The sequence below is a fragment of the Takifugu flavidus genome, chromosome 18 (assembly GCF_003711565.1).
Source record: "Takifugu flavidus isolate HTHZ2018 chromosome 18, ASM371156v2, whole genome shotgun sequence".
NCBI classification, from domain to species: Eukaryota; Metazoa; Chordata; class Actinopteri; order Tetraodontiformes; family Tetraodontidae; genus Takifugu; species Takifugu flavidus.
In genome coordinates this window covers 11,088,974-11,107,086 of record NC_079537.1, presented here as the reverse complement: position 1 = coordinate 11,107,086, position 18,113 = coordinate 11,088,974, and the positions used below count along the sequence as shown (strand labels likewise).

Genomic DNA, 18,113 nt, shown 5'->3' with positions numbered 1-18,113 from the left:
CCCCACCCGGGCCATCAGCTCAGGTGTTCTGGTGCAGGAGACCGAGGACGGGGAGGTTCACCGAGGGGCAGGTCCAACGGAGAGAAGAGGAGCAGGAAATGTCCCCGTTTTTCCATTAATAACCAGGGAGGCGGGGCTAACTGACTGCTGTAATCGACCTTTTTGTGTCGCGGGACGCTGATATTGTGGGAGCGACTCAATAGATAATCCCCGACTGACTATCGGGCCTGCCGACACCCTTCTCGGATAAGCACGCCAGACGTCACTTTCACCCTGGCAAACCTCTGGAACCGCCACTTTAAAGTCCAAAACGTGACGTCTACAGAAAATACGAAGGTTATGAATGCGAGTGTTACATCTCCGTGGTAACCTACCAGAACGACATCATGCCAGTTTTTGAAATGACTTACCACCTTTAACCCATCCAAAAAACTCAACATTATGAAATGTGTTGTAATCCAGTCCAATCCAGACCAGTCTCACGGTTCAATTCAATCAAGCTTTATTTGTCCCAGAGGGGCAGTTTAAGAAGTTCATGTTGACTCGTTACATTTTCCCTCATGAATTTTTTTTCTTTTTTCTTTAAATCATCGGGCTTGTGCAGCTCTCTCGGAACATATCCCAAGATCCCATAAGACCATAAAAATGGAAGATATGATTACATAATTTGGTAATGGCAATAAAATAGATGGGGTGGGGTGCAGTAAAATGAATTTGCACAATGGATCCGAATTCAGAGTTAGTGTTTTGTACATTTTTCGTAAACAACAAAAGGCAGAAATATTTAGATGCGGAAGAACCGAAGGATGTCAACACCGCTGGCATCACAAAGTTCCCGTCTGACCGAGTCTCAAACTCGATGCGGACAGCATTTTGGCTGCCGACGCTGAACCTTTGCCCCTGGTTTACTGTAATGTGAGGTATATGCACCGCTGCCTCGGTTGATGATTGCTCAAAAACAGGCGTTTAAAAAAGGAAACAAAAACAAAAAACAGGGCTTTTGGTCACCAAAAAAAAGTGACATCAGCTCCAGCACTCGCGGCAAAGTGTGGATACGGAAGACGGCACGAATATTCTCATCACAGTACAGCGTGAAAACATTTTAAAAAATCAGCAAGAAATCACGTCGCACATTTACTAGACATCGTCTCAGGATTAGGCACCCGGTCAGTAAGGGGACATCGTATGCTAGCTACCGCCAGCACACGTGAAAATAATCTAAATGCTCACTAAATTGTCTGGACAGTCACGGTTGCCTTGGTAACAGCTGAGAAATACTTGACCACTAACACATCAGTATATCAAATTCAACAGGAAGGCAAAGTTGCTACGACTCAAACTAAAACTATTGGGGGGGGGGTCTGAATTACATTTACATTATCCCAATTCAACCGATTTTTAAAAAAAAAAACACTCTCCCCGGAGGCTAACCCATTCCTAAAAATCAGGAGAAAGAAGATACAAATGATAAGAAAAAAAAAAAAAAAAAATCCAATTTCACACCTCAATCCCCCCCACCCCCAAACGAACAACGCTCCAGCCAGATTATGGTCGACCCACGTCTGCATATACTCAAACCACAGCACGGCTGCACTCGCAGGGACAAACCCGGCGGGAAACTTCACTCCACGTGAGAAAATGGCTCAAAGTGCTAATCGGAGAAAAGAGGAAAAATAAAAGACAACCGAGGAAGTCGAAGGCAGCGCGAGAGGGGCGACGCTCGTTCCGCCGCTGCCCAACAGCACCCCCTGCTGGCCGAAGCAAGCATCCTCCACGCACCCACAACCTCTACTTCAACGGGCAGTTCCCCAGGATGATTAAATCTGTCACTTTACATTAATATATATTCTTATAAATATATAAAGATATATTTATATATGGCCCTTATTGAAGAAAGCATGAGTTTCACATTGACATGAACGTACCATAATCTCTATTTCGCCAAGTAGAAAGTGTTTTCAGTGCCCAAGAGAGCTGGCAGCAGTCTGTTTATGTCACACTCATTCAACACTTAATAAAACACAAGAACATCTTTGAAAAGAGCGCCCGCGGCATCTCGCAGCCTTCTTTGTTTCCATTTTTTCCTGAGTAATACTTTCAAACTTGTAACAGACAGTTTTGTTTTTGCCATTTCGGTTCTGGGCGATTCCCTGCCACGGTGGTTACTGTTGTAAAAACGGTCAAATCTATCGCGCAGACGCCTCAGATCACTGGAAATCTGCCCGGCGCTGCTCCACACCAGAAAACCATCCTTCAGTTCACCTGATTCAACACCGGATCCAACTAGGCTATGACAATAATAAAATACATAACTTAAAAAATATCACCTTTTTTAAAAAAAAAAAGAAAAGAAAATTGCATTTGCAGCAAGCCTCGCAGGCCTTTTCGTGGGGAGAGGAGTGGGCACAGACGAAGTATCATTACAACAAAGACCATATTTTAAAAATATTAATAAAATAGAAGCATTAAGAATTGAAAAGACAAAGTCCAACGACAGAGTTCTCTCTCGCCCAGGCTCTCATCTGTAGCTTTGGCTTGTGGTAGTTTTGGGTCCTGAACTTGCTGTTTCATTGACATCGGATAACAAACTAGTAAACCCTGAGAATTCAGACACAGACGTCTGCAGTCTGTGATCCACCTCGCCGCCAGAGTCGGTGCCGTAAGACAAGCCGTGGCCGCCGTCCGACTTGAACTGGGAGCCGAAGGCTTGAGCAAAGTTTTCTATCTGGTAGGAGGACTTGGAGGAGTCCAGCGAGGCCAGGTCTGGGGTGGGCGCCAGCGGGTAGACCGCCGCGCCGGTCTTGCCCGGCGAGTGCCCCTTCTGACTGTTCAGGTCAGACGGGCTGAGCTGGTAGGAAGGAGGAGTGGAGGAGTGCTGCTTCTCCATCTGCTCGGTGAGCTCCTGAGATGGCGTGAGCTGCTGGTGGGGGGCGGCGTCCAGGCCGCCCAGGTGGAAGCTGTGCTGTGGCGAGGAGCCCGTCAGCATCACGAAGTGAGACTTTGGCACGGAGGAAGGCAGCGAAGGCGAGGGCACCGACTGGCCGTAGCCACACTCCAGCGGGGACGTGGTGTAGATGTTCTTGTCGGCGTACAGAGGGTTCCCGGAGCAGGAGCTGGTGAAAGGTTCTGAGGCAGGAGCCCCCGGGCCCACCGGGAATCCGGCACTGTGGCTGGTGCGCTCAAGAGCCTGCAGCAAGAAGCGAGAGTACTCGTGCATCATGACAGTTTTGTCTCCAGGTGGACTGGGGGTGCCCGAGGCGTGACCCATGTCGGCGCCGTTGGCCGAGGCGGCGTTCAGCTCCACGTGCTGCTCCGCCAAGTGGAAGTGGGCGTCCTGGTGCGAGCCGTCAGGTTTCTGCGCGTAGTGGTCGAGGATGCTTTGCAGCACCTCGTCGGGGATCCCTGATTTGTCGAGGCCGAGCGGCGCCTCGCTGTCCAGCACGCTGGAGATGGCGCCCTGAGCGACAGGTTGCTGGGCGGACATGTGACCCAAGCCCATGTCGTACTCGCCGCTCCCTCCCCCCATCACCACGGGCGCGGCCGCGCCGTTTGCTGCTTGGAGGTAGCGCCGCTTCTTCAGGAACTGCATGGCGTCGTCGTAGTTGCTGCTGGCGGGCGCCACTTTAGCGGCGGTGGCGTGCATGAGGCCGAGGTCGTCCATGCCGCCTCTCTGCTCCAACAGGTCTTCTTTGGCGTTGGCCAGACCTGCTTTGTGCGGATTCTTGCGGTTCGCCTTCTTGAAGGCGATCTTTGGAGCGTGGCCGTGGTGGTCCGGGTGCATGCTGGGTCCCGGCTCGGTGGAGGACGACACCTGATTCTCAACAGAGTATTCATGGACGCCGTAGCCCCCCGATGCGTTGTCATGGCCGTGCGATACCCTCACCGCTCCACCGTACCCCTTCTTCCTCCTCCGCTCGCCTCCCTCAGCAGAGTTTTTGGACCGCCCCCTCTTCCTCCCAGCGTTTCCCTGAGTGATTCCATAGCTGCCTTGTCCCATATCGATACAAGCCAGATCCATCATGCCGGGTTCCAGACCCCTTTTTATGGCTTCTCCACACGTCCGCTTGTGCTTCAGCAGTCGGTCTGTCCTCGAAAAATACTGAAGGGGGGGAAAGAAATGAAATGGCGGTTTCATTTCAGACCAGATCAACCGAAACCTCTTGATACATAAAACGTAAGGACACGCGTGACTCACCTGTTGGCAAGTCTCACATCTGTACGGCTTCTCGCCGCTGTGCGTCCTCTTGTGCCGCTCCATGTGGTACTTCTGAATGAAGCGCATGTTGCACTGATCACAGCTGAATGGCTTCTCTCCTGCCGCACGACAACTCAAGGTCAGCGTTTGTCTCGAGCGCCTCAATCGGGCCTGTTGCTAGCTCGGCGTCCGCGTTTTGAAAATCACTCACCACTGTGGATCTTCTCGTGTCGCTGAAGGAGGTATTTCTGAATAAAACTCATGTTGCACTGGCTGCATCTGAAGGGTCGTTCACCTGAGGAGAAACACAGTTGGAATGTTGCGACCTGCGGTCATGTCCTGGGATAAAATGACCTTCATTTACAAGACAAAGACAGATGGTTTTTATCTGATGTTGAACGTAACTAGCTCTAGGCATGATATGGCCTAGTTGATGCTCAACTTTGCCATCTTACCTTGTAGCAACACAAAGTCTTAAGCCCTGTCGTAATGGGAAGATGTAATCTGAGTATTCTGAATTCCAAATCAGCCACATATATATGTATAAAAGAAACGGTATCAGTAGTTTGTGGAACAAAGTGATGATTCTTTGATAAGACTGACCAACGGCGCAACGCAGCTGAGCCTTCAGCAGCAAATTCAAAGCAGAATCCCAACTGCAATCATCCCTCAACCGTGCACAACCTCACCGCTGACTCGAGGATTGCAATATTTTTAACACACCTATATTTAATTTTAGGACGCGGGAGCAGCATCTGATGTTACACTGTGCAGCGTCGTACCACTTTGGTGTAAACCTGAGGGTCTTTATGAGGGACAGAAGGTGCAAAGAGGGGTGTGGGTAAAGATTCCAGGTAAAGTTAACTGGTAAACTTTAACTAAAGACAAAGCCAAGGTGAGCAGCTTTATGACGATACCTGTGTGAATGAGAACATGTCTGCGCAGGTGATACGAGCTCCTGAACGATGCCGCGCAGTGCTCGCAGATGTGAGGTTTACTTCCTGGTGACAGGCCTCCATCTGCATCCAGCATTAATGATTGCTGCAGAACAATCAGAGAAATCCAGGAACGTTCAAAAACAATGATTCATTTCAACTCAGAACACACAAAGCTTTCATTCTGTAACGTTACCTTTGCTTCGCTTCTTCTCTTCCTGGGTTTTCCCTCCTGTCCATCACCATTCGACCTCCGACCTTTGCTCCCAGCGGGCTCCTTCCCGAACTGACTCGGCAGCTGCGAGGATGACAAAGGAAGCAGGAGCAGCCGTGAGCTGCAGCTCCGACAGTTCAAACAGCTCAGCTGCAGGTTAAAGGTCTCCGCTCCGTAACTATGCCTGCTAACCACGTCCAAGTCCAAGTCTGCCGCCGTCGCAAATCGTTGGTATTCCAAACATGGATGAAAATGATAATTTAGCTTCCACCTTGAGCACTTGTGACCTCTGATTCCAGCCTATTGTCAGTGTGTGTGTGGCCGTGTGTGTTTGTATTGGAGCGGGCACAAAGGCTGTTTGAAATGAAGTGCAAGCTCAAACAAGACAGCTGCCGTGACCATTTCATTCATGACCAGACTAGATGACATCACTCTTCTCTAAAGAAAAGAGAAGGGGGACCGGGGGGGGGGCTCTTTTATGATATGCATCTCAATCAATCGGCAGATTTAAGCCTCAGCTGGTGTCACGCGTGAGCAGTCTCCTGCAAACCTGCTCTTTTCTTTTAAAAAAAGACGTCCCAAAGCTGTTCAGTGTGCCGGCGGTGCAGGTCAACAGTCAAATAAACGGTCTAAACCCCCGAAGAGAGTCCAGACACCAAAATGCAAGACTGCGCGCCACTTCTACTTACTTGGCCCAGGTTGAGGTCGTGCATCAGCAGGTTCTGGTTGTTGCTCGCTGGCACCCCCAGCAGCCCGGCGGTCTTCCCCGTCGCTCCAGGGTAAACCAGCAGACAGCTGTCCTGCTCAGACAGATTCTCTTGCTTGATGCCCATGGTGTGAACATAGTTTCCCATAGACGCACAGCCCATGCGTCCACCCTGAGCGTCCATGCTGCAGTCCGGAGAATCTCGCTCCTTCTTCAGGATCACGTCTGCCGGCGGGAGGTCCTGCACGACGGAGTGGGCAGCCAGCCGGGTGAAGCTGGTCACTGGAGGAAGATGGCTGAACATTATCATGCCAGGGCCAAAACCGGAGTCCATGCTCCCGTTAGAGCGCAGGAATTCATTGCCTAGTTTGTCTTGAATGATGCTCATGGTGGTGCCGGCGGACAGGACGACTACAGGGTGGAGATAAATGACATCCTGCGAAAGAAGACAGCGGCAAGTTATGTCAAAACATCCCAGAATCGATCCACGACCCTCTGGAATCACCTCTCGATGAAAAACAACAAGAAGCAAAAACCTCGGCGCTTCATTTCACAAAATTCCCTTTAGCTACGTGTTGAATATGAGCCGAAAGGTCGCTGTGGCAGCGGAGGTAGACGCAACATAAGATGAGGAATGAGAGGATTAAAATAGTATGTTAATCTGTGTGATGGGGCTGCCTGACCCAGTCATCCTATTTGTGTGGGCTTATCTGCCAATGAGAGCTGGAGCAGCCGACATTAGAGGGACTGTTTGTGTGATTACGGGGCAGAAGCAGACATAAACATCAAGAGTCCTGGGAAGACTGAAAGTTTGATCCAGCGACCTGGGAGGTCGCTACAGGGAAGCTCTCGGAACCAACCGCACAGCGAAAACAGCGAGACGCGCGAATCGCTTGTTATTCCAACACAAATAACGACAGAGAACTGAGCACAACTCCAACTTTTGCAGAAGTTGAAACGTGCTGCGATGCCCAACGCCTTCATCCCTGTTAGCTGCTGCCCAGCTAACGCACCCATCAGTCAGCTTTGACAAAATAGGGAGCGCAGACGCGATCCAGCCCTGCTAACTTCACCTTCCTCCGGTGGGTTCAACCCAACAAAAACGGTGCACGGATGGATTCTGAGGTCGGCGTGCATTTATGCAAAGCGGCGGCTGGCCGTTTAGCCATTTAGCTTCCTGGCTAACCACTTGGCTAACCACCTTTACGGGGCCCTTTGTGATGCAGGATGGGGCAATAATTAATATGGCCATGCAATAACAGCAGCAGATGTGCACTGATGAACGCAAACGCCCGACGCGCCAATGTGGCCAGAAAACACCAAACTCCGGACAGAAAGGACAGGAGGGGTGTTTGGAGCTCACAAACCTTGGCACTTTTCTACTTTTTAAGTACAATTTGGGTCATTTCGTGGCCATGAAGGATGCACAATCGACGGGCAAGGCTGCCTAAATCAGCGAGGTGCAGAAAACCATTCGTACGCTGCTCTGCGACGCACAGATTAATCACAAAAATCGCAATTTACGCCCTTACTTCGATTTCCCCCCGTATTCGCTCACTTCTCGGCTTCTTTTCCCGGCTAGAAGACAGGCTGGTCGGCAGTGATGTAGCGGCAACACACGCGTAGCCCGTAAACAAACGGCCCGCACAAGTCTGCAGAACAATGATGCTCGTCCGATTAGCCCAGACGGCTAACTTAGCAGCTAACTAGCGGCGGTGCGCCGCGCTTTGTTGTCCCGACCAAGTTGCTCAACTATTCGCACAAGACTTCTACGAATAGCGCGGTGAGCGCGGTTCTTACCGGCCCGGGACCATGACCCGCTGCTTTGCCTCTTGCCCCGCTTTTGCCCCTCAGCTGCCCGTCTCGGTGTCTAGAGCCCAAACATTGTTCTCCTGCAGCTGCTGGGTTCTTCCATCTTTCTTCGGCGCAGAGGATTCTGGGACCTGGCAACGGCCACGAGCGGCCGCGAGGCAGTCAAACGCGAGCGGCGGGTGTTTCGGGTGAAACTGTTATTTAACCTTTAATGACCCCCAAAAAGGGAGGAAATAATGGCGTTGAAGAACGTTTGCACGATAAAGAGATTTTTTTAAAAAATTGTGTTCATTTAAAATGTGATGTTTTAAAGGTTTAATCCGAGATAAAGTGGCACAAATTCTGCAATATTAAACAATATCCACACACACAATATTAAAAAAATGAGGTAAAACAGAATAACAGATTCAGATGTTCACCCTAATAAAAAAAGATGTTTTTTTAAAAAAAAATGTCCATATTAAGTGTACACTTGTGAGCACACAAAAAATAACAAAAAAAATCTGACTAACGTTTTAATTTTAATAGTAACAGTCAAATGTTGTTGTTGACGTGAGGGATCTTTCAAAGATTTTAATGCAAACATGTAAAAGATGTATGTTCTCTTCTGGAATCTGTGTTGATTTATGGTTCTATGACAAAGGGGGTTATCTCAGCTCATAAATAATTAATTCTGTGCAGCAGTCTTTGCGCCCCCCCCCCCCACACACACACACACACACACATACACAGGGTAATTAGTCTGTGACTGCTAAATGAACTGAAAGCCTTTATAGATTTTCAGAGTTGATTTGGGTTCTTCTCACTGGGATGGAGATGTGACAGATGGTGATCTTGGCTCTTAACACTAGCTAACACTAGCTAACTAACACTAGCAGGATCCCAGTGCTGCTTCTTTTCAGGTATTCACATATTTTTGATAGAAACATGCCAACATTGGACACAATAACATCAGGAGATGCTGTGTATGAAGACATGTTATCATTTAACCCTTTGGTTTGTGGCATCATCCAGTATGAACCAACCAAATAAAAAAAGGATAAATAGCAGGTTTTCTCATAATTATGGGTAACATCTAACACAAACTTCTGGGTCAAAGACAAATGTGAGGTCTAAGTGGTCTGTGTGACTGGTACCGCGACAATCACGTTAATGGAACTGCACATTATGTGACTGAAACAAGGCCAGACATAAAGGAGAGGATGGAAGGTTCCGTTTTAGACTGACCTTCAGGAAAAAGAATCCAGGAAAACCTCCACTGAGATCATCATCCAAGGTCCAAATCAATACAAAGCCATCGACGGAAAGGGGAGAAGCTCAGACATCGAGTTATCATAGTGGATGAATTTTGGGGAAAAGAAGCTGTTGACAGAAGATCGATGCAAACACCTAAAACCACAATGACGGTAGCATTGTTACTATAATGATCAATGAGGGGTTTTGTTAGATCAACAGAAGCAATCACAGCAACATATCAGCCATTCACCTCATCTAATAATGTGCAGCTACCACCTTCTACCAATAGAGGGCAGGATTCCACAGGATGCGTAAAAATTCTCCATCAGCAACACTTATGAATTGATTACGGGATCAGCTGTAAAATGGAAATATACTGGGAAATATTTAGCGAATTTAAATCAATTTCAACATAAATCTAAAACTAGAATGCAGTCAGCTGATCGACCTCTCTCCCTCACTCCCCTTACACAAGCGCTGTCCGTCCAAGTCCATTGCTTCCCCATCTCTACCTCCCTCTCTCTCACACACACACGCACGCACACACGCACCTCAGTAGAAGCAGTGAATGGTACACAGCCCCTCGTATTTCGCTCCGCTGGTGAGCAACGCAGCAGTCACCCTGGAGCCAGTGGCCTCACGCCAAGCAACTGGACATTTGTCTTTACTTTCCAATACACGGATCGCATCAGTGAACCAACATTATTGTTTGTTATTTTATTTTATTTTATTTTTTTGCAAACTCGGGATTGAGAGCGCGCGTAAATGTGACCATGGCACAATTTACGCACTGCAGGACGGGGTTGTTTTGGAGACTCAGATAAACTAAAACATGGAGTGAAGAGCAGGCGATTTAGCGGTTACTTCAGGAGAGCTCAAATGGCTGCACTTCGTAGAAAATTTGGCGAAGACTACCAGGTGGTGAACACCAACCGTCCAACCTCTTTCTCCGCACCAGTCAAGAAGAAACGGCAGCGTTTCGTGGACAAGAACGGTCGATGCAACGTGCAACATGGGAACCTCGGCGGGGAGACCAGCAGGTATCTGTCCGACCTCTTCACCACTCTGGTGGACCTAAAGTGGCGGTGGAATCTTCTCATCTTCATCCTGACTTACACCATCGCCTGGCTGGTGATGGCTTCCATGTGGTGGATCATCGCTTATATCAGAGGAGACCTAAATCACGGCCACGAGCAGTCCTACACTCCCTGCGTGGCAAATGTTTATAACTTTCCCTCGGCGTTTCTGTTTTTTATCGAGACCGAAGCCACGATCGGCTACGGGCACCGGTACATCACGGAGAAGTGCCCGGAGGGTATCATCCTCTTCCTGTTCCAGTCGCTGCTGGGCTCCATCGTTGACGCTTTCCTCATCGGATGCATGTTCATTAAAATGTCCCAACCTAAGAAGCGCGCAGAGACGCTCATGTTCAGTCAGGATGCGGTGATTTCTCAGCGAGACGGCAAACTGTGCCTCATGTTCCGGGTGGGCAACCTGCGGAACAGCCACATGGTGTCCGCTCAGATCAGGTGTAAACTCATAAAGGTAAGACCGCGCATCAGATATGGAGAACAAAAGCAGAATATAAGATAGCAAAAGCACAATGGCAGCTGGCCAGCTGGAAATCTGCGCAGAAAATGGGAAAATGGGAATAAAAAAATCAATTTAATGTAAGCAGGTTCAATTAGACATGTTAAACAAACCCAAGTTAGTATTTATATAATCCCCAGCAGGCTGCTGAGGCACCCAGGTGCACCAAAGCCCTGAGATAAAGAGTGAGAGGACATTGTGCTGCTGTGCTGCAGTCCGGATGGGCCTGGCAGTGGTTTCCTCCCCGACAGGACACCTGATAGAACCAAGAGTTATTAACGGATGGACGGGAACCTGAGGAGATCTCAGTGAAGGAGCTCCTGGGAGAGTGTTTAAGGCTCGTTAAAGAAACCCCGCTGCTGTTTCTCTCTGCTACAGTATAAAAGGCAAAGCTCCACCGGGGTCATGTTGGTCAACTCAAAGGGAAATGAGAACCTTTAAAAACAAAACGGTGCTAATTACTACAAGCTAGTCAAGCCACGGGTTATTCCCCCCAATAGGGCTCCCCTCATCCACATCTATATCCAATGTGCAAAATGGGCCATAAAGGAGACAAACAGCCTCAGAGAGGTGCTTGGAGCTTGTTTATGTGTGTTCCCCCCTGCATGGTCACGATCAAGCACAGCAACAGCCAGCTTAATGATGCGTGCACGCACTCAGGCAGGCAGGCGGGCAGAGAGGAGGCAGGGATGACCGAGCTGTTTCCAGACGGGAGGAAGCAAACGGCCTCCTTCTAAATGCTCCGTGTGTTCCGCAGAACCCTTTATTTTAGCTCAGGCTTATTCCTGCACATCCAAGGTTCTCTGACTGACACCCTCTTACCAGCTCTGCTCCGGTCCCAAAACCATAAATAGTTGTATAACGCGTCGCTGTTGATGTTCTGACAGTTACACGGTGGTCTGAATGTGCAGTCCCCCTGCAGAGATGTTGGTGGTGCTGTTGAACTGCAGCCCCCTCAAAGTCACGCTTTGTTAAAAATGCCGAAGAGCGGCGATAAATGAGTGCGTGTGCGTGCAACGCTTCATCTGTCAGGCGTGGAAACGAGCTGATGCTCCTGATCAGCGGCTGAGTTCAGCTGCAGCCAAGGCTCTGCTCTTAACTGCAGAGCAGGTTTTGCCAACAGTGTGCAAGAGAATCCTCGCATGAAAGTCTAAATTTGCAGTTAAATGGACCAACACTCGCAGCTCGATTTGGTCTCTCTCCCAGAACTGTGGTTTTTGATCACAGGCGGTGGATGACATCATTTTACACAACGTTCTCACCCTTTTCCACCTTGTACGTGGCTGCGTCTCAGCTCGGATGCTGCTGGTTTTACCTGGTTTGGAGCTGGAGTGGCTGCTGAGGTCACAGTGTTGGCGGCAGGGTGACGAAGCTGCTGGAAGCTTCTGGTGAAACCACGACTGAGAAGAGAGAAGGGATTTGTCCCGCGGGGGCACTTGCTACGAAAGGTTAAAATTACACGCCACAGATGTCGGTATCTCCATTGTACCAGCGGTGACTTTTATTCCTGATATGTACAATCGGGTCTCAGATCTCCACACGCAGGAATCAGGAGGGCGAGGATTGATTTCCGTTTGTTTCCTAATAAGAATAGAGATGTAATTATGTTATCAGGCTGCTGGAGAAGCCCTGCAGTCACGGAGACAGAAACACTCTTAATCTCTGCACACGTCTGCTCCGCTTCATCTTCTGCTTTTGAATAATTCTGCCTGTTATAAATACAAAACAGATCTGTGCGGACCAGGAATCAGGGAAAGCCGTCCAAGGCCTCGTTACAGTATTGTCCCTTCGGAAGTGCGGACCACGGAGGCGGCACAGTCACAACAACGCGCGTTTTGGCTGAGAACATCGTTGCGCCGTCTCTGCCAGCAAAGCTGCCGTCGCACCGAGGAGTGAAGCACTTTCCAAAGAGGAGCGATGCAGCGGGAACAGGGGCCCAGAGAATATTCCCAGATTGTCCTGGAAGGGTCAGAAGACCTTCTAGAACTCTAACACAGATCTAGAAGGTCTGGTGTCGAAGGTTTGGTGGCATCCAGCATCTAGTGCAGATTAAAAGAGGGTCGACGGCCGATTCATCCCTGGGCAGGAAACGTCAGCCTGGTTTAAATTTCCCAGTGGGCAGAACGCGGTAGCCCGGTCGAACGGTCGGTTCTGCCGGTCGATCCGACCGCCTGCAGACCACTTTCTGGCTGCTGATTGATGAAGGTGCAGCACAGAGTGGAGTTGAGTGGCAAGACCTGGCCACTCCGGTTCTAATCAATTTTATTTATCACCTGTCTTCATCCATGAGCATCATTCACACTGAAACCTTCTTTTGTTAGCCTGAAACAAAACCACACAGCCTTTCTCATGCTAAGCAGCAGCTGACGGGTTCACCGGCCCGGCTCACAGCTCCTGTGGTTTTCAGTGCAGACCTGCTTTATTTTTTTGGTTCGCTCAACATCCCCAGAAGTGAAATTAATAAACAGCTACCAGGAGAAGAAGCTGTGTGGTAAATGTGGGAGAGCTCCAGGGCACCGAGTTATCTAAACGGACCAAGACAGAAGAGCAGAATCTCCAGTAACCCACCAGGAGGAAGGAGGCCAAATCACATCCAGCAGCACAAGAGACAGAAGAGTTCCAGGCATGAAAGTCCTCCAACACGACTCCACAATCCGCCTCATTGATATTCATAGACGGTAAAAATAGAAGGCGGTGTTTTCTGGCAATGCAAAGCCTGTTTACTCTCACTCCATTCACAGTTTGCGTCTCAGAAGGATAAACTATAAGCAGGAGTCTCTGCGAGGGCAGGATGAACTGGGAATGCTATTGGGAACGCTGACAGTCCCAAGGACAGAGACACCCAACTGACATTTGTCCCGGCGCCAGGCTGGCTGTCGTCGTTCTCCGTCCACCCCGAGGTGAAGCGTGAGGTCGCACACGCCCGTCAGCTGCGATTTAAGTTAACGTTTACCCAAAGCGTCAGCGACCTGCGGTGTTCTTCCTGCTGAGGAGGAAAACGTGCCTGTGAGGGAATACTGCGCTGATTATTTTAAGATCTACAGAAAGAACAAAAGACCTAGAAATGGGAAAAAAGGTTGTAGAAAGGGGGTGGCAGTGTGTGTGGGAGACAGTTACAAAGCTGTTTGTGTTTGAGGACTGTGGATGTGTGTGTGTGTGTGCGCGTGCGTGTGTGTGTGTGTGTGTGTGTGTCTGTGTGTGTGTGTGAGCGTGTGGGTGAGTGGCTGTTGCCTGACGCATTCCAATTATTGTTGGAGGTAAATCGGTATTTTTAAAAAAAGAGAAAGTAGTGGGGAAAACACGATGAAAAATCAATGTGGCAAGTTTTCTTGTTGATATATTATGGGATGCTTTAGAAGTGACGGTTCCAAAGTGTGTACTCTGGTGGTGATACCATATGAAGAAGCATTAACCTCCTTATGGGGTCAGATTCTTTCTCTTAAGTAAAAGAAATGTTTATCAAACATGAAACTGACCTCCACTGTTAATAATGTTGAAGTGATGAACTTCAGTTCTAAAACTGATGGAAAATCCAAAGAATAATCAAGCAAACAGGAGGAGAAAAGGTGAAGGGACGGGATGGAAGCGCTCTCACAATTAAAACGCTTCCACGCCAGTAAACACGGCGGGCAGGTCCAAAGACAGCTGTCGCCCGTCCGCCTGAAGGCTCCTGTAGAAAGAACCAGATGTGTCCAGGCTGTGGAAGCACACCTGGACATCCTTCTAAACCCTTTAAAGCAGAATTTAGTCCTGTCCAGCGTTTCACCAGCTCTTTTGGGAGGTTTTGAGCCAGAAATGTCCGACCCTGCTGCTTCCTGCTGTTTGTTGAAGTTGTATTTTATTTTATTTTGTTTGTCACTTTGCTTGCCTGGAGTTTGAACTCTGACTCAACTCCTTTCTCCTTCCGACTGTCTTTCAGTCCCGTCAGACACCCGAGGGGGAGTTCCTGCCTCTGGACCAGTGTGAACTGGATGTGGGTTTTGGGACGGGTGCCGATCAGCTCTTCCTGGTGTCCCCTCTGACCATCTGCCACGAGATCAATCCCAAGAGCCCCTTTTTCGACCTCTCCAAGCGCTCCCTTATGAACGAGCAGTTTGAGATCGTCGTTATCCTCGAGGGTATCGTGGAAACCACCGGTAAGCTCCGGAACTCCCTTTCACATTTTGTGCCGTTTCCTTCGGTTCAGGAGCTCTTAATCTAAATGAAAATTCCAAGTCATTTGAACCCACGCAGCACTTCTAACAAACACCATCTGACACAGGAGATCAGCAGCCTGGCTGATGTTTTATTACTGCAGCATCACTTTATGTTGACCTGTGTGTAATAAAAGCCCGTCATACATGTGCGTGTCATTCTGATGACAGAGCTGAGAGTTTCGCACAATTTTTTACACGACAGTCAAGAACTGGGGACATTTTCACACTGGAAGATGTTGTTTTACAGCATGGTCCCACTGGAGACCCAACCAGAAGCACAGAACTAAAAAAACACCCATTAAAATTTGGCTTTTAAGGGACTTTTTCCGCTCCTCTGCTGAAGATGAGAGGGAACGGCGAAGAGGCGAAGGAATCCCCATCGTGTCACCCTCCATCCATCTCACCCCGTTGACCCCGACACATTAAAAGCGCCCGCTGATGCTGACTCTGCTCTTCAGTGTCCGTCCAAATTGGTCGAGCCTCCACCGGAATTGGCAGATCACCGATACCAGTCAGCTTCGCTCCGTGTTCCAGAGGCGGCATCGATCCAGGAGAGAAGCAGAAAGATTTATGTTTTTTTTCTCTGGAAAACTGAAGGTTTTTCCGTCAGAACTTTAACGATTCATGAAACGGACAAAGAAACTGGGAACTATCCCTGGTATCATCTAAGCAGCGGTCTGGGCTTTAGAAAATCTGTTTTCACATGCTTGAAAAGTTTGGCTTAGAAATCCAGGCAGGACAGAGGAGCAGCGGCTGTGTCAGCGTGATTCCTCCAGTAACGAGCGACGCAAAACCCAAAAAGAAAAAGAGATGTTTTTGTCTCCAAAAGCATTATGAGACAGGTCGACCTGAACACGACACTGAGGAACAAGCTGAGGAAAGACAGGAGCAGAAGTAAAACAACCGTGGGGCCCCAGTGTGATGCCAGATCTTGAGTCTGGGTCCGGTCCAGGGATGGCGCCCAAGTCCGGAGTCACGGTTGCATTTAGGACCCAACCAATGAAACTATAGCTCCATTATTCTTGGAACAAAAGAGCAACTGATGAGCAGCATTTCTGGAGGCGGGACGACGTCTCGAGAAGTGTTTCTGTTTAAGTTTTTGCAGTTATCGGAACCTTTGATGCGCCGGTAGTTCCTCCTGAAATGGACCACGACGACAGGCAGGGGTGCAATAAATCACTCTGTAAACTGCCGGCGAAGGCTGCTGCCAGGACTTCTGCCGGGGGGTCGGCATATTCGTGCCGAGAGCGGTAAACGATAACCGGCTGGTTCTGAACCCCAAGGATGCCCGAACAATGAAACAAATCCGGCTCCCGTCCACGGCAGAGAAACGCTCCCGTCGGCGTCCCTCCAGTCGCGCACATGGACGGACTAATCCGGGCCAGGCGAGCGGTTGATTACGGATGACAATGACCTTCGTTTAATGTGGAACGACTGAAAACATTCAGAGGATGGAGAACACTGAGACATATCGGTCTCCCCGTGGCCAGAATCTGACTCTAACTTTAGGGCAACTGGATCACAACCAATCAAAGGTCTTTACTTTGATCTACTGATGCGGGAATGTCGACGGCTGATGACCGATTAGGACCATCGTTAGCTTTCTCGCTCAGATACCGCTGCCATTACGATCAGCACAAATCGCTATTCAGACTCGAATGTGTGGAAGAAAACCCAAAACAAAGGGAGAGGAGAACACGGAAAGCTTCTCTGCTAACAGAGACGATCTCTAATTCCAGAACAAAGAATGTGAAGGGACAGAAATGTTAAAAATAGTCTATGGTAATGGACCGTTAGGGAAAGGTTGGGCTCTTTCTGGAGGGAATTTAGCATTAAAACAGCATTTAAATCTTCATAATAATAAGTCCCTCCGCTAATAAAGCTTTACTAAGTTAACATTTTCTCTTCCTTTAGGGACGAAGCTTCCATTCATTGTGGTTTCTATGTTGTTTATGTCGTAGGTATGACCTGCCAGGCGCGGACATCATACACCGAGGACGAGGTTTTATGGGGCCATCGTTTCCTGCCGGTCATGTCCCTGGAGGAGGGCTTCTTCAGGGTGGACTACTCTCAGTTCCACAGCACCTTCGAGGTGCCAACACCGCCATACAGCGTCAAGGAACACGCAGAGAAGAACTCGCTGCCCTCGCCTCTGTCCACCCCCACCCCGGCATTAACCGAGGGCCATGGCAGCCGTCGGGACAGGGTGTTTTCCGTGGACTGTATCAGCACAGAGGAAGAAAGGGGCCACCAGGGAGTTGCGGGGGGTCGCCTGCCAAGCAAGCTGCAGAGGATGAGCTCATCTGGGAAGGAGGACCTGCAGAGGAAGGTGCTCCTGCTCAGCTCGCAGCACTCGGAGAAGGCCTGCAGCACGGGAGACCTGCCGCTGAAGCTCCAGCGCCTCAGCTCCTCGTCCGGGCCGGAGGCCGAGAACCGGCTGCAGCTGAAGTCCCTCAAGGTGGGCTTCGAACCCATGACTCAGTCTACCGGAGACCTGTACCAGCACAGTCTAGCGCCCACGCTGGCCCCTGCACCGGCCCCCATGCACAGCCCACTGCTCTCCGGTGCAGGGAGGCTGGAGGACAAGCTGCCCGCCAAACTACGGAAGATGAACGCCGACCGCTGAATCCCGCCGACCTCCGACCACCAGAGGAGGCGCCGAGCTGTCCTCAGCTGTGGCGGGTCCGGTTGAGAAATCACGATTCATCCACGATTGCTTTTGTTTTCTCGAGACAGGAACTCCTGGGATTCTGCGCTTGCAATAGCAGCGACGTTCACACAGGCTTTGCTGGACCGCTGAGGTCGTCACGGCGAATGCGAACGTGATCCTCACGCAAGAAGATGTGCATGTGTACACTCGATTCATTGTTTAATGTATGCCACACTAGTCACGCTTATCTAGCTAGAAATCACACTATGACAAAAATAAACGCAGTTTCAATCTTCCGGATGTGTTTTTATTGTCAAAGGTCCGATTGTGGCTAACTCCGGAGCGGGGGAAAGGTGCTGGGAAGTCAGATCTCCTTAGATCTGCAGCCACTGATCCCAGTTCTGTCTGATTCACGACTCTGAAAACGTTTAATTAATTGATAAAAATCATTCGCTTCATCAGTGGCGGCCAATAAAGCAGGTCAGGTGTTTGTCTTGCTAGCGGCGGCTACACAACAGGGCGCGGAGGGAGGGGACGCACCGCCACCGTGGGGCAGAACAGCGTCCCGGCCGCCACAAC

General features: G+C 49.5%; 2 protein-coding genes across 3 annotated transcripts; one reads left to right on the top strand and one right to left on the bottom strand.

Annotated features, from left to right (window-relative positions):
* Positions 1–485: 485 nt before the first annotated feature.
* On the bottom strand, positions 486–8,028 carry znf281a (zinc finger protein 281a). Of its 2 annotated transcripts, none has more exons than XM_057014540.1 (7): positions 7,851–8,028; positions 6,034–6,486; positions 5,327–5,428; positions 5,113–5,236; positions 4,407–4,490; positions 4,196–4,314; positions 486–4,099 (listed from the first exon to the last, which is right to left on the bottom strand). In XM_057014540.1, exons 2-7 carry the CDS (start codon positions 6,436–6,438, stop codon positions 2,519–2,521), a joined length of 2,415 nt encoding a protein of 804 aa, XP_056870520.1. In that variant the 5' UTR covers positions 6,439–6,486; positions 7,851–8,028; the 3' UTR covers positions 486–2,518. The 2 variants fall into 2 exon arrangements, with proteins under 2 accessions (XP_056870520.1, XP_056870521.1); XM_057014541.1 differs by lacking the exon at positions 7,851–8,028 and adding an exon at positions 7,583–7,844.
* A 1,576-nt stretch (positions 8,029–9,604) lies between these two features.
* Positions 9,605–17,830, top strand: kcnj19a (potassium inwardly rectifying channel subfamily J member 19a). Its single transcript, XM_057014543.1, has 3 exons — positions 9,605–10,643; positions 14,608–14,824; positions 16,846–17,830. The coding sequence occupies exons 1-3, from the start codon at positions 9,978–9,980 to the stop codon at positions 17,508–17,510; spliced, it is 1,548 nt and encodes a 515-aa protein (XP_056870523.1). The 5' UTR covers positions 9,605–9,977; the 3' UTR covers positions 17,511–17,830.
* The last annotated feature ends 283 nt before the right edge of the window (positions 17,831–18,113 follow it).

Coding starts and splice junctions, on each gene's coding strand:
- kcnj19a (XM_057014543.1), top strand. CDS start 9,978: ATGGCTGCACTTCGTAGAAAATTTGGCGAAGACTACCAGGTGGTGAAC. Junction 10,644..14,607: donor TCAGGTGTAAACTCATAAAG/GTAAGACCGCGC, acceptor ACTGTCTTTCAG/TCCCGTCAGACACCCGAGGG. Junction 14,825..16,845: donor GGGTATCGTGGAAACCACCG/GTAAGCTCCGGA, acceptor TTTATGTCGTAG/GTATGACCTGCCAGGCGCGG.
- znf281a (XM_057014540.1), bottom strand. CDS start 6,438: ATGAGCATCATTCAAGACAAACTAGGCAATGAATTCCTGCGCTCTAAC. Junction 5,429..6,033: donor ACGACCTCAACCTGGGCCAA/GTAAGTAGAAGT, acceptor TCATCCTCGCAG/CTGCCGAGTCAGTTCGGGAA. Junction 5,237..5,326: donor AGAGAAGAAGCGAAGCAAAG/GTAACGTTACAG, acceptor ATTGTTCTGCAG/CAATCATTAATGCTGGATGC.